This window comes from Neolamprologus brichardi, chromosome 12 (assembly GCF_056152115.1).
Source record: "Neolamprologus brichardi isolate AB-2024 chromosome 12, ASM5615211v1, whole genome shotgun sequence".
Taxonomy (NCBI): domain Eukaryota; kingdom Metazoa; phylum Chordata; class Actinopteri; order Cichliformes; family Cichlidae; genus Neolamprologus; species Neolamprologus brichardi.
Genome location: NC_142115.1, coordinates 7465598 through 7481525, shown reverse-complemented (window position 1 = coordinate 7481525; position 15928 = coordinate 7465598). Strand labels below are relative to the sequence as shown.

At 40.1% G+C, this 15928-nt stretch overlaps 1 protein-coding gene across 1 annotated transcript in view; it reads left to right on the top strand.

Annotated features, from left to right (window-relative positions):
* Positions 1-15928, top strand: part of zmat4a (zinc finger, matrin-type 4a) — a 188942-nt gene that overhangs the window by 107025 nt on the left and 65989 nt on the right. The window contains exon 4 of the mRNA XM_035910658.2: positions 217-373. Coding sequence (XP_035766551.1) covers positions 217-373 — 157 coding nt within the window. The remainder of the gene's footprint in view (positions 1-216; positions 374-15928) is intronic.

Here is a 15928-nt window from a genome sequence, read left to right as displayed (position 1 = left end):
ACTCTATTTGCATTCTGCCAGGATCCTATCCTTCAGACAGGAAATGTTAGAATTATCTTCTAAGTTGAGTCAGCCAAAGTAAAGCCATTCAGTGTTAAAGTGCTAAAATGATATGCTGTTCTTCCTTTGTTATGCATATTACATGTTTGAACCCTATTTTTAAAGCTCTCAAAAATAAATAAATGTGGTTCTCAATCATGCATTTTTCTTTTCTAGGGCAGTGACGACGGCGATGTGGACAAGAATAAATGCTGCACACTGTGTAACATGTCCTTCACCTCAGCGGTTGTGGCACAGTCACACTACCAGGGTAAAATCCACGCAAAGAGGCTAAAACTACTACTGGGAGAGCAGCCTGCCATCACAACCAAAGGTATATCCCCTGTTAAAAATTCATCATGGGTATCAATGATGGAGGAGCTACATGTGTTCAAAGGGGATTTATAATTGAGAAGAAAATAATTAAGGAATAGGAGAGACAAGTTATAGTACTTAAGGCTACCAACAAGATATGTGTTGGCAGTCTCGTAGATGTATATGTGAAATTAAATATGTGACAGATCGGGTTTTCTGTTCTCCCTATATTTTCATCCCTACTGTATCTGAGCTTTGGAGCAATGCAATAGGACAGACTCTTAGATCAGTGATCCAAAATGTCACAAATAAAAAGAGGTGCTGTATGGTCAGTATATACTGCGGGAGCCCATAGGCTAGACCAGGGGTAGGGAAATCCAGGCCTCGAGAGCCGGTGTCCTGAAGGTTTTAGATGTGTCCTTGAACCAACACAGCTGATTTAAATGGCTAAATTAGCTCCTCAACATGTCTTGAAGTTCTCCAGAGGCCTGGTAATTAAATAATCATTTGATTCAGGTGTGTTGACCCAGGGTGAGATCTAAAACCTGCGGGACACCGGCTCTCGAGGCCTGCAGTTCCCTACCCCTGGGCTACTCCTGTAGCATACTCAGGGAGATGAGGAACAAATTATAATTATATATATAATTTTATGTTGTTTTTCTGCCTGCCTTTGTGCTGAGTTTCGAAGTATACAATACTTCAGCTACAGAGACTTCATAACAAATAAATCATAAGACTTATGAAACTGTGTTATGTCATGGAAGCAACTCAGAATTAAAGAAAATGGTCTTTGTTTAGAACACTTGATTCCTGATTTCTTACTTTTTTGCATATTTGTCACACTTAAATATTTTAGATCATCAAATGCTAAGGATGTTATGACCAGTTATTAAGTTTGAATATCTTTTTCCCTTAATAAATGAATTCATCAATTAAAAACATCATTGTGCTTTGTATTTACTCAGGTTATCTTTGTCTCATCTTAAAATTTGTTTGATAATCTGAAGCATTTAAATATGACTAATATGCAAAAAACTCCATCCATCCATCTATTTTCTTCCTCTTAAATGGGTCGCGGGGGCAGCAGCCCAAGCAGAGAAGCCCAGACCTCCCTCTCCCCAGCCACCTCCTCCAGCTTATCTGTGGGAACACCATGGCGTTCCCAGGTCAGCCGAGAGATATAATCTCTCCAGCATGTCCTGGGTCTGCCCTGGGGCCTCCTCCCTGTGGGACATGCCCGGAACACTTCACCGAGGAGGTGCCTAGGAGGCATCCTTGTCAGATGCCAGAACCATCTCAACTGGCTTCTTTCGATGTGGAGGAGCAGCAGCTCTACTCTGAGCCCCTCCCAAATGGCCGAACTTCTCACCCTATGTCTAAGGGAGAGGCCAGCCACCCTTCAGAGGAAACCCATTTCCGCCGCTTGTATTTGCAATCTCGTTTTTTCGGTCACTACCCACAGCTCATGACCATAGATGAGGGTAGGGACATAGATCGACCGGTAAATTGAGAGCTTCGCTTTTACACTCAGCTCTCTCTTCACCACAACAGACCGGTACGGCGTCCGCATCACTGCGCCCACTGCACTAATCCGTCTGTCGATCTCCCGCTCCCTTCTCCCATCACTTGTGAACATGACCCCAAGGTACTTAAACTCCTCCACTTGGGGCAGGAACTCGTCCCTGACCCGGAGTGGGCACTCCACCCTTTTCCGGCTGATGGCCATGGCCTCACATTTGGAGGTGTTGATTCTCATTCCCAAAAAACTCAAAAAGGGGAAATCAGGAGCGGTATTTACTTACATATACTATACATACACATATTAGCCACATTAGATTCCAAAAATTGATTTGTGTTATATTTTAATAAAATTGCTTTCAACATCCATACATCAATGTTTTAACTGCTTATCCAGTCTTGCTGTCATTGCTCTGAATATGTATCTGTTAAATCTTTGTTTCAAATTATTACATTATCACACATGAACTTTTCATGTGGACATTTTACACACGATTTGTCCTGTGATGATCTGCCCCTCAGCAAGAGCAACAAAGATACAGTTGAGTACCACCTGAAAAGGGTACAAAAGGTACCCATGATGGTCTGTGGTTTGTACTGTTGCCTGGCAGCAAGAAGGTCCTGCCTTCAATTCCACCATCAGATCAGCCTTTCTGTGTGGAGTTTGCATGTTCTTTCCATGGGTTCTCTCCAGGTCCCACAGTCCAAAGACATGCAGTTAGTAGGTTTGGGTAAATTGATGATTCTAAATTGCCCATAGGTGTGAATGTGTGAAGCGAATGGTTGTCTGTCTCTATGTGTTTGCCCTGCGACAGACTGGCAACCCGTCCAGAGTGCGCCGTGCCTCTCACCCTAAGACAGCTTAGATAGGCTCCAACCCCCTACTGAATTGGATAAGTGGAAGAGAATGATTGGATGTACCATGGGATTGGATCACGGTCTGATCTTGTATCAGCTGATGGAAAGATGTCAGACTTATATCTGATAATCAGTATAATATGTATTTTACCTGATATATAATTCAGGGTCTAATTACGTGCCAACAGCAGGTCACGAGTTGGTGTGTTTGCATGTTTCCTTATTGCATGAGTCTTTATGTGTGTTATTCAGAGTTAATCACCAGCTGCTCTTTACCTCAGGGTGATCAAAGCCTGCTGCCGTTGTAATTTGCTGAGAGCTGCTTACCTTGGAATCACCTACATATTAGCAGTTGCGAAAATAATGAGCAAAGGTTACAGAGGAAATACAGCAAACATAATTTTAGATCAGTTTAAAGTCCAACACCTGAGTCCAGAGTGAGCAGCGTGGATGTGGGTAACTGAGCTTTGTTTGTTTCCTGTGGTTTGTTGGTGCTCCAGTTGATCGGGTCATTGATATGCACTGCAGAGCTTTGTGTTTTACTTTGTGCTCTCACTGCTACATTTCTTTTAATTTGTTGGATGCGTTCAGCTGGCTGATAAGGTAGTGCATTTTTATAGTGGTATTATTCGAAGCCTCACATTGTTGGACCATCCTGAGTTTATTCAGCATTAGTGCTGCCTCAGGCACTGCAGCCTTTTTCCCCTTCCAAAGTGGGAGGATTGAATCCGTAGATTGGCACAGAAACCTCTTGTCTTTGAGTTCATGTTTGACTTAACCTTCTGGCTGAAAAACCTGAACAGAATAATTTCTTTCACCGCAGCAGTTCTAGAACAGCATTTGCACTTAAAAGTAATGGAAAGGTCCTCTGTTACGTTTTCTTTGTATTGTGTTTGTGAACTGAAAAAATAGCAGGACAGATTATGATTTAAGAGAGGTCGAAATATTAAAGTTCTCGAAACTGTGGTAGTGATCACCAAATGCTGCTGCATAGTGGCACTTCCCTGTGGTGCATTGACAGCCTAGTTTCCACATGTGGTCTCTGTGCTTTTTTATTCTCGGGATCTAAATTGATCTCTTGCTGCTCATGCTTAGCTGGTTCAAATATTAAGGATCTGCGGCAGTCACTGAAAAAAGGCTTGATGCCAAACAGAGTTTTTGTAAATTCTCAGTGCAGTATTCCTGTCAAGTTCACAGTTATACTGCTAAAGAATAACTTTTCACTCTGTCTCACATAAGTCATTTGTATTACACTTTTCTCAGCGTTCTAAGCCTTTTTAAGCATAACTTAAAAATAACAAGTTACATTAACATCAGATTTCTGGAAATATGATGTGTTTAGGATGTGCATTACTTTTGTTCTGCAATAATTCAGCAAAGATGGCATGAACTTCACCTCTCAGGATGCTGGGATGCAGATTGTGATCACAGAGTCCATACATGGCATTTCCCCATGTTCATATATAGTCAATCTAATTGTATTGTCTGTTTACAGTAAATACCACTGAAGTGTGTTTTGTCTCTCGTCCTTACTGCTGTTCACATCTCCCTGGTGCTGAAGTGCAAGAAACAGTATCTGAAATGAACTTTTTGACTCACCGCCCAAGGGCACTGAAAAAATTCACTTGTTAAGCTCATTTCTTTATTAGGCAAACTGTTAAGTCAGCTTTTTGTGTCTTATACATTTGTTTATATATATTTCATTGGGGTAATATGATATAATGCTGAATTCAGCCATAAAGAAGCCAATATGTGAAGCAAGACTTTCTAAATATGTTAATCAAATCAGGCCTCAAGAAGTCTGGATCTTCACCATCATCATCCACTCTGCTGTCTACAGCCTTTATAGATTTAACTTTCCAAATAGAAAATCTACCTAACGTGTGGTGCTTGATGGGTTGTAACATGTAACATGTATGCAGTATGTTATTTCTGACATCTTCTTAGACACTTAAATGAAAAGAATGGGAATAAATAAATAATTAGACTTTTGGTTAAAATCCATTTACAAAAATATAAATGTTTTGTTTGGAAATGTCTGGTATATTTATAGAGGATGTTATTTCCCTCCTGCTATTGTAAAACTGATTAAAACAGAATAGTGTGAACCCAAATGCACTAAGAGCTCAGATTGAATAAAGAACAAAAAGTCTGAATGAAAACTTACAGGAGGTAGCAAAGCCTCACAGATGAAGAAAAACAGTGTTGCTGAACAAAAAAGGAAAATCAAAACGAAAAAAGTCCCAGGGAACGTTTCCAGGGGAAAAAAACAGAAGAAGATTAAAAATGCATGAGGACACAAAAATCCAAGCAAATCAGACAACTGGGGACAGTTAGGACAGGCTACTGGCTGGAAAAGTGGGAAGAAGACCTCAGGCACAAAGCCTATCAAGACAAGTCAGGCAGGTCCAAAGGCAGAGCAGACTAGCTGAACTGTTCCAGAGGGCACTGTGACTGAAGGGCAGACTGGCAAGACTGGTTAGTGGGGGACAGGTTGAGCAGACAGATGGGACTAAAAGCTACGATCCAGTGACAAACACAGAATGACTCTGGAGGCTGGGCAGAGAGCATTCAGCAAAGTTCTGCACAGACTTTTCAGATAACATTACACGATAGCATGGCGCCTAAATGTTCAGATCCTAAAGGTTTAAATTTAATCCTGATTTGGATCTAATCTTGTTGGTCATCATTGGCTGTTTTCACTCCTTTATATCTCGCCAGCAGGTAGCTCAGTCTATCTTCTAATCTCTCATTTACTGTGATGAGTGATAAACAGAGAACAGCCGTGTTTATTTAAGGAAATATCTATCAGTTGTATTAAGAAGTTCATGTAAAGCAAAGGGCTTTTTGTTGAAAAATTGTGTATTTTATCTCAGACTGTGATGTTTTCTAACCTTAAATAGCTTACATCTAACATTAACTAAACAGTATAATAAAACAAAATTAGCAGTTGTAATGCAGTGGAAGGTAGCTCCAAGAACACAGCCAATGTAGATGTATGTCTATGTCTAGCATCTACTATGCTGTTAATATACATTGCACACTGACTGCAGACAGCTGATTAATGATGTAAAAAACTGGGGATAGACATGATTTTAGTTTGGTGGTTTAATTTGAATGATTCAGGTTTAACAGGAAACGTTTGGAAACCTTTGTAGTGCTTTAATGTTCAAAAACATCCATCCATACTCTTATTCAGTTCAGGGTCATTGGGAGGGTGGAGCCTATCCCAGCATGCAGCCGATGGCAGACCAGAGTCAGACCAGATGGTGGATTTAAACCTTCTTGCTGTTGAGGCAATACTTCTAACCACCATGCAAAAAAAAAAACCCCAGACTGTTCAAAATGGCATAATTATATCTGTTTAAACTTTAATGGTAAATGGACTGGTTCTTATATAGCGCTTTTCTACTCATCTGAGCACTCAAAGCGCTTTACACAACTTGTGCATTCACACCAGCCCATTTTTCTAAGTGCTTCTTTATAGCTAACATTCACACACATTCATACTCCGATGGATGCATCAGACAGCAATTTGGGGTTAGTATCTTGCCCAAGGATATTTGGCATGCAGACCTGGGGAAGCCAGGAATTGAACCACCAACCTTCCGATCAGTAGATGACCTGCTCTACCACCTGAGCTACAGCCACCCCAATAGCCCAAGCATCCAAAGAAATAAAGAGATACCTTGACTTTAGTTTCAGAGGACTTCACGACTGTTTGGTTGTAGTTGTACTTTAGAGATATTGTGACTGCTGAGAAATTCTGATGTAGTCCATATGGAAAAGATATATATAAATCTTATAAAGTTTGTATCTGTCTTGTGTGAAACTTGTATGAAAAGCATACAAGAGTGAAAACAGATATAAGATCCCTTGAAAAATTATATAATGAAACTTGTATGTTTTGGATACTTACTAAAACAATATATGAAAGTAATAAGAAAGTGGCCACTTTCATGAGTAAATCATATACGTTTTTGCTATTTCTTTTCCATATGGGAGTGTTCAGACAGCACCCTTTGCTTTTCTTTCTGCCACATGTCAGTGACAGACATAGCCATTAACGAGGCCATCTGTGGCCAATGGTTCAGAACAGAGGCAGAACCGTCTCAGCCAAAAGAGGGGGAGGCACAGCTATCAATCGCACTGACATCCAACAAAGTACCAGGACACCACGGAACCTCTTCTCCACCTGACAGACACATTAAGTTTTGTTGACTGAAGTTGCTGACATCCATCTTTGGGGAATCATTTGTATCACTGAAAAAAATCACTCATTCAGTGCTTCTCTTGCATCTTTTTTAGTGTGAAAATGACAGAAATGAAATTGAAACCACTCCATTAACCTTAGACTCATATATTACCCTGAAGCACAGTGATTTTTTTTATTTCTGTCTGTTTCACTACAGATGGGTTCAAACCATCAGAAGAAAAAGAAACTAATAGTAAAAAATGTTGAGTTTTCATTACCCAAAAAACTCCAATCCTGCTGAAATAAAAGAAATGTTAGCTTAGGTTATTTTATCCTGTGGAAGTGTAATTTAAATCCTCTCTATTCTAAAGGCACCCAGATCTGTCACAAATACATAATGTCATAAAGATAAATCCAGGGTGCCGAGAGGCCCCAGCTATTGATTTCTGCATAAGTCACATCAGCCGACTCTGTTGATCCAGTTGCCTCTTGGGATGCGTTGTTGTTCTGCTGGCTGTCAGCCAGCATACAGCTGCAAAAACTTCTAGCTCTCCAAGCACTGACTTTGGTGTCCACACAGGACATGCTGTGAAAAAAAGCCTCCAATAACACTAATGAGAATTTATAGCATCATGGGAGAGCATCATAAACTTTACTTGATGTTATTTTTGCCTTTGAACAGATGCTGTACATCATCTTCTTGTGCCCAAAATGCCTATTCAAAAACCCACGATGAACATTCGAGAAATGCACTGTCATCAATCTCTAGTCACAGACACACACACACGGAAAAGTCCTGCGCAAGCGATTGTTCTCAATTTCAAACTTTTTGAAGATGCGAGAATTTCATCTGACAGTTGAAATTAATCTTTAATGCTTTACCTGCAGGCACAAAATTACACAACGCTTCTATAAGCTAACCAGTAACCCTTGCTTGCCCTTTTACTTGGGCACCGTTGTGTTAAATTTGAATATTTCCACTGACCCACATAGCTCATGCTCAGCTGCACACATTTTCTGTTGAATGAACTGCTGGTGTTGCAATGTATTGCAATACGCTTTCTATTTCAGAGCGGAGGCAGGCTAAATGAGCGTTGATCTGTCAATAGTACTTTTATATAATCACAGCCACGTTCATTTTTGTATTTCTTCAGTCGCTATTTCCAAATTCTGGCTTGTTTCCCATCGTCTGTGTCGTAAGCACAATAGCTTGCATGAGCTGCGTTTCCTTTAACATCTGCAGCTTAATGTGGGGCTGTTTTGCTCCTGCACTAATTTACTGAGAAGTGATTTAGAGAAATCTGGAGCTAAATTGTTCATATTGTAAAATAGCTGTTCCCCTTCCATTACGTTTAACTGGAGACATTATCTTAAGACTTTAAATGTCTTTGTCTGTTAGCATATAATCAACAGCTAGCCTGCATGAATCATAACAGCAACATTTAAAGCTCCTGTATTTTTATATTGCTTTGTGGTTCCCTGCTGTTTCTCAAACTATCTAATGGGACACTTTTAGCATTTGCAGCATTTTAGACATTCGCATATTTGCATTTGATGGATTTTACTTTCATTGTGTTGCAGCAGCTCTGCTCTGAGAGCAAAATGAAAGTGGAGCAATTAGAATGGAACATGTGAAGAGGGCCGTATTATGTGCTCATAATTATTAAGTCCTGAATGACTGTAATCAGCACTAGAACAAAAGATTTTCCTTACATTTGATTAACTAAATTGTATTTTCATACATACATCTTTTTTTTGCATGGAGTTTGAAACAACCATTTCAGCAACAACGTTTATGAATTAACTATTATAACTTTGGTCATACGCAGACCTTTCATCTAGTGGCAAAACCCAGATTATTTTTCTGTGTTTTTAGGTTTTTAGGGGTGGGAGTTGGGGACAAGATGGAAATTTATTAAAACTCTCGATAAATGCCAGTAGTGTTATTGTGAGCATGTTAGAAAGTCACTGTGGTGAAGTATTGTGTGAGCGCAAATCCCCAGACAGCGCTGACAGGTGTGATTAGTTTACAGAAATAATGCTGTTTTCTAAACACAGGTGCTGTCAGTTCATTTGAATATAACATACCCAATCTACCAAGAGCAGAGCAATTTTGAGCAAGGTCGCAAACTAAGAGATGATATTCATCTCCCAGTAAACTAAGCGGACAGGTGCAGAAAAGCATATAAATATAGGGCATACCGTGTACGGTAGAGTCTGGCAGAGAGAGTCATTATAATCAAAACAGGCTTTGGTAATTGTCTGGCTCCAGTATATAACTGTAAGCTGTGAGACAACATGATGGCAGTCCATTCTGCAGTTTAGTGTGTGTGTGTGTATCTGTAGCTCACTTACTGTCAAAGTGCATGAAGCCTAATGCAAAACCCTTGTGCGCTGTCCATGGTCCTGAAATTCTAACGGTTAAATTTGACTGTAATAAAAACTTAGTTAAAGAAAAGTGTGTTTTTAGAGTTTGTTCATGTAAATGCATTGATCAGATTGACATCCATCCAGCTTGGATATTTTCAGTATTGGGTACAAAGTCAACGTCACCATTCCTCCTTTCTCTCCGCACTTCAGCAATTTTGTGTTGAACCCATTGCACAGGCTGTGAAATTCCTGCTGCTGAACCACAGTATGTTGGAAAGAACCCGGCACTAAAAGTTGAAGAGTTACCAGAAGTTCAGTTGCCGCTGGTATCGTGCGACTCTTTTCTGGGTTCTAGGTCTAGGCTCTGAGTTCACTGAGCAAATGTAGGAGTAGTTAAATTGGCACAGATGGAGAAATGTCTCACTTTGCTTGCACAAAAAAATAAGACGTGTTTTTTGTCAGTTTAGTTAGTAGTAAATTGCGTGTCACAAATGGTAGTAAATCATTTTGTGTGCATTCCTCACCCTATAAAAAAAAAAACCTTCCAAAAGAATCTTCCCACCTCTTGCACACAATTTCCTAACTGCAGTGTTTCTGTAAGTACTGACAGTAATTGTTTTTAAACCAGTTTGTGCTGGTGCAACCCGTTGGTAAATCTGGTTAGTTACCTCGCCATCTGCTAGGCATACTTCTTAAATGTGACCTAGTCATTCTGTTTGGACTGCCCTACAAGATGTATTAACTTTAATAAATAGAACAACATTAGCAACTTTAACAAAGGCAATAAAAAAAAGAAAACATCCTGCAAGGGTTACTCAAAAACTTAATTTTCCATCCTGAAGCCTTTCTCATTCTGCTGAACTAACTAAATCAGAGGTGGACTCAGCAGCACACTGGGTTTATAGTGCTGACAGTCACCATGAAACAAAAGTTACCTGTAAATAAATGTAAAGGGCTTACAGTGGTTGTTTAAATTTGCTATATATCCTGACACAAACAAACACACACACATATTTTTTTTCTTATGTCTTTGCTCTACCTTATTCTGCTTATTCGCTGTTATCTATGTGTTATCTATAGCTGATATCTGTGCAATATCAGATGTAATGCCTGCCAGATATAAACTGCTGTCACGACTTATAGAGTCGAGGAGGATAAACGCCTAGAAAATCCTGATTTTAAACTATGTGAATATAATCTCATATAACCCCAAGCCTTGCTTTAATCAGGTCAGATATCTCTGGCATCTTATTACAGATCAAATGACAGATATGATGAGGATATTTATAGGCCCAAGCAATCATCCTCACATGCAAGTTTGCAGTCTAGTGTGCAGATGGAGTGAGGAATTGTTGTGGGTTTAATGTATATAAATATATACAGAAAAGCTGAATAGAAAATCCGCTATATGTTTTAAACAATTTACATTTGTAATTATGTTTCCTGTCCATAGAATGTCAGAGAAGTGGCACTGATGGTAATTGCCTGTTTCATTTCATGTGGCACACATTTTAAAGTGTCCCTCTTTAAAGCGCAGACTGTGGGAGAAAGGAAAGATTTCTGTATCTTCAAACAGCCAACAAGCAATGCAACACCGAGTCGGATCATTTGACCCATCTGTTACCTTCTGTGGCCTCCTGCTTTACTTTGCCTGGCTTCAAATGTTTCACAGCAGCTGCAGGACGATGTGATAAAACTTAAGCAGATGTATTCATGTATTCTTTTACTTTAGTTGTAAAAAATAATTTTGCCCAGAGAATATTTTGCATTTTTCATAGCTAATTTAAGCATCAGCTTTAGGCTGCAGTAAAGTTTACTGCAGTTTATTGTTTGTTGCATTTAAAGCAGGGATGTCACTCATTTTACATTGTGGCCCACATACAGCCCACACTGGTCTTTAATCCTTAAGATGTCTTAAATGTCTTAATTTTTAAAAAAAATGCAATTTCAACAGTGTCTCAGTTTTTGTATATGGCAAATGTAAAATTACATAAATAAAAAATTGTGGTTAATTCACAGAAAATGATCTTTTTTAAAACTGTGAACACACTTCAGAAACAAACATAACAAAATTCTGTAGTAGATAGTAAAAGAATAATGTTTCTGCCATTTAATTTTTATGTTTTATTTGTTAAATACTTTGGTGTTATATGACTGACCATACGGGAGGTATTTCAAAGTGGAAAATCTGTAAAACATATAAAAGTACAGTTAAAAGCTCAAAATGTATGCACTCATCTACATTTCATATTCAAAGCCTTTGAGTGGGACAGTGGGCTGATTCAGGCCCAGAGGTCTTATTTTTGACACCCCTTAGTTAAAGGATATCTTTGGTTCAGCCTGTATTCCAAGTGCAATGGGAACCAAGGCTCCTTTCCAAACACATGGACCAAGCTTTGAATTGCACAAACTGCAGCTTTGCCCTCAAGTCTTCTGTGTTTATTACTCAGAATTGTCTCAAATGCTGCAGGCTTAGTACACTTGTGCCCCCCGCCTCTCCCCCCTCCCCCCTTCCACTTTAAAGCATTTTAAAGTACAAATTGTCCGCAGTGCACAGAGGGTGATAATTAACTTCAAGTATGAAGATGTGTTTGCTTTCCATTCAGAGATTTCTCTTTGAAGACAAAAGGAAAATCTGAGAAAACATTTTGTGAGTGGTACATGTCAGCAGGGTTTATATTCAGAGAGGGTGGAGGGGTGAGGGAAAGCACAGCAGGGATCCTCATTGTAGGAAAGGGTCAGTGAATGGATTTGGAGCACTTTGGTCCCGTCTCCTCACAGAAGCAGAATCTCTGTAGATTTATGACTCTGTTTTAAGAGTTAGAAGATTTCTACACTGCCCTGTTTCTCTGTCTGCTTATAAGAAATGCCATGGGGGGCAAAATGAGACACTCTGCTTCAGCTGAAAATAAATTGTTGCATTAGTGAAAACACGAAGGTGTGTTTCTGTTCGACTTTGAGCAGATGAAAGGATTGCCTTGCTGTGCTGTACCTTTTATTTTTAATGGATTCTTGGTATTCTCTTACTAAGCTGGTCAGTAATGAAAGAAGTGTTCACACAAACAGCAGCAGAAGAGCTGCATAAATAAATCCAAATTAGTTTTAAACTGGGAGCTGACACAGCCAGCATCAAACAGCAAAAGCTTTAACTGTGGTGTCAAAACCTCAAAAAACCAAAACCTCCCAGCTCTTTCTACATGTTTGAAAAATTCCCAAACAAATTATGATGTATAATGTATGAATTGTATTTATATTAGTGTCCAAAAATGGCTGTTTACAGCAAACTGCTGTTCATAATGCAGGCTGAGCACAATGTGTGACTCTTTTTTCCCCACCTGTCCTGTTTGACTCTTTTGCCATCAGAATTATTGTCCAAAGGCAAAGAAAGATGTCCAATGGATTTACTTTACCAAATGGACCATCCCGGCCTTGCCGTATTGGTCTATTTGATTCACCTTTGCTTTTATTGTTTATTGTATTTTCACTTGCTACACACGGGACAGACATGACTGGGGGAAAGAAAAGGGAGAAAGAAAGAGGGAAAGAAAAACAGTGGGGAAGAGGAACGGTGATACAATGTGTGACTCTTGAATGTGACTAAATTAGATTAATGTGACTAAAAATGACTCATGAGTGTGTCCACAGAAAAGCCTGCATGGAGGTGTCTGTTTTCCTCAGGTGTTTTATTTTGAGCTTTGTGCTTTCCTTTCGGTTTTAAGCTGCTGTTTTTTCACTGTTTGAATCACTTTTTACATTTGATTTGCTTTTTTTGTTTCAGTACACCCACTTCACAGGATTTACCCTGCACACGGAAAATGGTGCTTGAGCTTAACTGGGGTTAAAGTCCAATTTTTCCTTCGCATTTGACAATTTAGGAGTGAGAACCGACTCTCACTGTTGTCTAAATCAACACCAGAGGAGCTCATATGATTTTTGGCTAGTTTTCTCCCGTGATCTCTGGTTAATCCAACACCTCAACTCTATCTATTCATTTTCTTAAAAGCTTATCTCACTGAGGGTGGCAGTGGGCTAGAGTATATGGTGTGAGGTCACCACAGTCACTCTCACATCCACAGCAGGCTAGAATCTGGACTGTAGGAGGAAATCGGAGTATGAGGCGAGAACCTGAACAGGGTACGTGTGTAATAGGGGTGCAACAATACTCATATCGATATTGAACCGTTCGATACAGTGCTTTCGGTTCGGTACGCATATGTATCGAACAATACAAAATTTTTTATTTATTTTATCAACTTTCCTTCTGACGATGCTGTCTGTGTTGAGCGCTCAGTGGATCTGCGCCGACAGTGCAGCCTAGGCGGAGTAGTCGAACACAGATTCACTGAGCACAGGGCAAGCTAGCAAGACAGAAGTTAAGCTCTCTGTTGCAACATGGCAAATTGAACCTCCCCCACCTTCATTCAGATCTTGCCGTTTGGAACTATTTTGGTTTTCATGTGACGTATGACCCTGAAGGTAAGAGCGTCATGGACAAAAATAAAACAGTATGTTGGATGTGCAATGCAATGCTCAATTACATGGGTGGGAACTAGTGTGTTAGCTCAGTTAGCTCGTTAACGTGTTGGCCGTCCAGCCCCACGCACGGGGCGATCCGCGGTAGCTCGTTAACGGAGATTTGCAGTGTTGTGGCGTTAACGTCATTTGAATGAGATTAACGCTGACAGCACTAGTGGGAACACAACGAATATGACAGCACATTTACGCTGACATCATCCTAGTGCAAAGACAAGTGGAAGCAGACAAAAACAACAAACAGGCATGCTACAAACTTTACCCGAGTCATTTAGACAGCCGTTAGCACATGATTCTCCTTATGGGGACCTGATATGTTTAATATGCTGCTGAGAATATAGCCCAGAAGAAGCGTATAGTATAGCTTTTATTTTGGAAAGAGACATTTCTCTGTAATAAACTCTCTTTTCCAAAGATGAGTGATTCCTCGATCAGATATATTTATTTTTTTATTACTTTGTTGTTTCAGCAACATTAAATTTACAAACTGTACTTTTGAGTTAAAATATATATTTCCATCCATCCATCCATCTTCATCCGCTTTATCCGGGGCCGGGTCGCGGGGGCAGCAGCCTAAGCAAAGAGGCCCAGACCTCCCTCTCCCCAGCCACCTCCTCCAGCTCATCCGGGGGAACACCAAGGCGTTCCCAGGCCAGCCGAGAGATATAATCTCTCCAGCGTGTCCTGGGTCTGCCCCGGGGCCTCCTCCCGGTGGGACATGCCTGGAACACCTCACCCAGGAGGCGCCCAGGGGGCATCCTTGTCAGATGCCCAAACCACCTCAGCTGTGGTTTGGGCATCTGTATATATATATATATATATTTATAATTTTAATAAATGACAAATTAAAAAAGCATGAACATTTTTTTTTTTATCGAAAAAATATCGAACCGTGACACCAAAGTATCGAACCGAACCGTGAATTTTGTGTATCGTTGCACCCCTAGTGTGCAATCGTGAAAACATGCAAACCTCACACAGGTATATCCCAGCTGATGAGCTGAGGTCTTTCTGTGCATTTCTGTGCAAGCTTGTGCTAACAGCTGCACTTCTATACCAGAATCTGACCCTACCATTACAATGTTGCAGCAGAAATCATGACTCATCACACCACGCATGTTCCAGTCTTCTGTAATCCATTTTTTTAGGAGAGCATAGTCTCATTTTCCTTTTTCTGAGCTGAAAGGAGTTGAAACTGCCATGGTCTTCTGCTGCTGTAGCCCACCTACTTTAAAGTTGCATGGCTTGTGGATTCAGAGATGCTTTTGCATAACTTAGTTATAACAAGTGGTTATGTGAGTTACTGTTCCTGTCCTATAAACGCAAAGCACTTTTGCCATTGTCCTGTTACCGTTGGTATTAACAAGGCATTTTCCATCCAGAGAACTGCCGCTCACTGGATATTTTCGCGGACTATTCTCTGTACAGCTTAGAGATAGTTTTACAGGAAAATCGCAGCAGATCAGCACTTTCTGAGATACTCAGACCAGTCTGGCAACAACAACCATGCTGCGTTCAGAGTCACTTACTTTTCTTCAACATTCTGATGCTCCGTTTGAATTCCAGCAGATCAACTTAACCATGTCTACATGGCTAAATGTAGACATGGTCAAGTGCCGGGTGATTGGCTGATATGATATTTGCACTGATGAACAGTTACACATGCGCACATAATAAAGTGGCCGGTGAGTGCATATCCGTGGTGCCCGGAGGACGGATTCTATTGATTTGGTGAGATCAGCAGAGTTTACCTCTATTGTTATCAGGAGTTTGACATTAAAAGCATCTGTCATGCATTGGATCCAACTGTACTTTGGGTTTATCTAACATCTTGGTATCAGCGTTATAGGTTTACATGACTGATAGCCCACCTGCTCTTTTATCTGTCCTTAGCTGTTGTACGCAGCCCCTTAAAAACTGTTTCCCAAAACCTATTTACCTGCCTATTTGAGTTTGGCAACGGCTCGTGTCTTGAGTCTTTAAATAACTGGTTGATTCAGTTCGGTTCGATTCTCCATTCAGTTTTATTTATATAGCACCAAATCACAACAACAGTCACCTCTAGGTGCTTTATATTGTCAGGTTGTAAGAACAATCAAA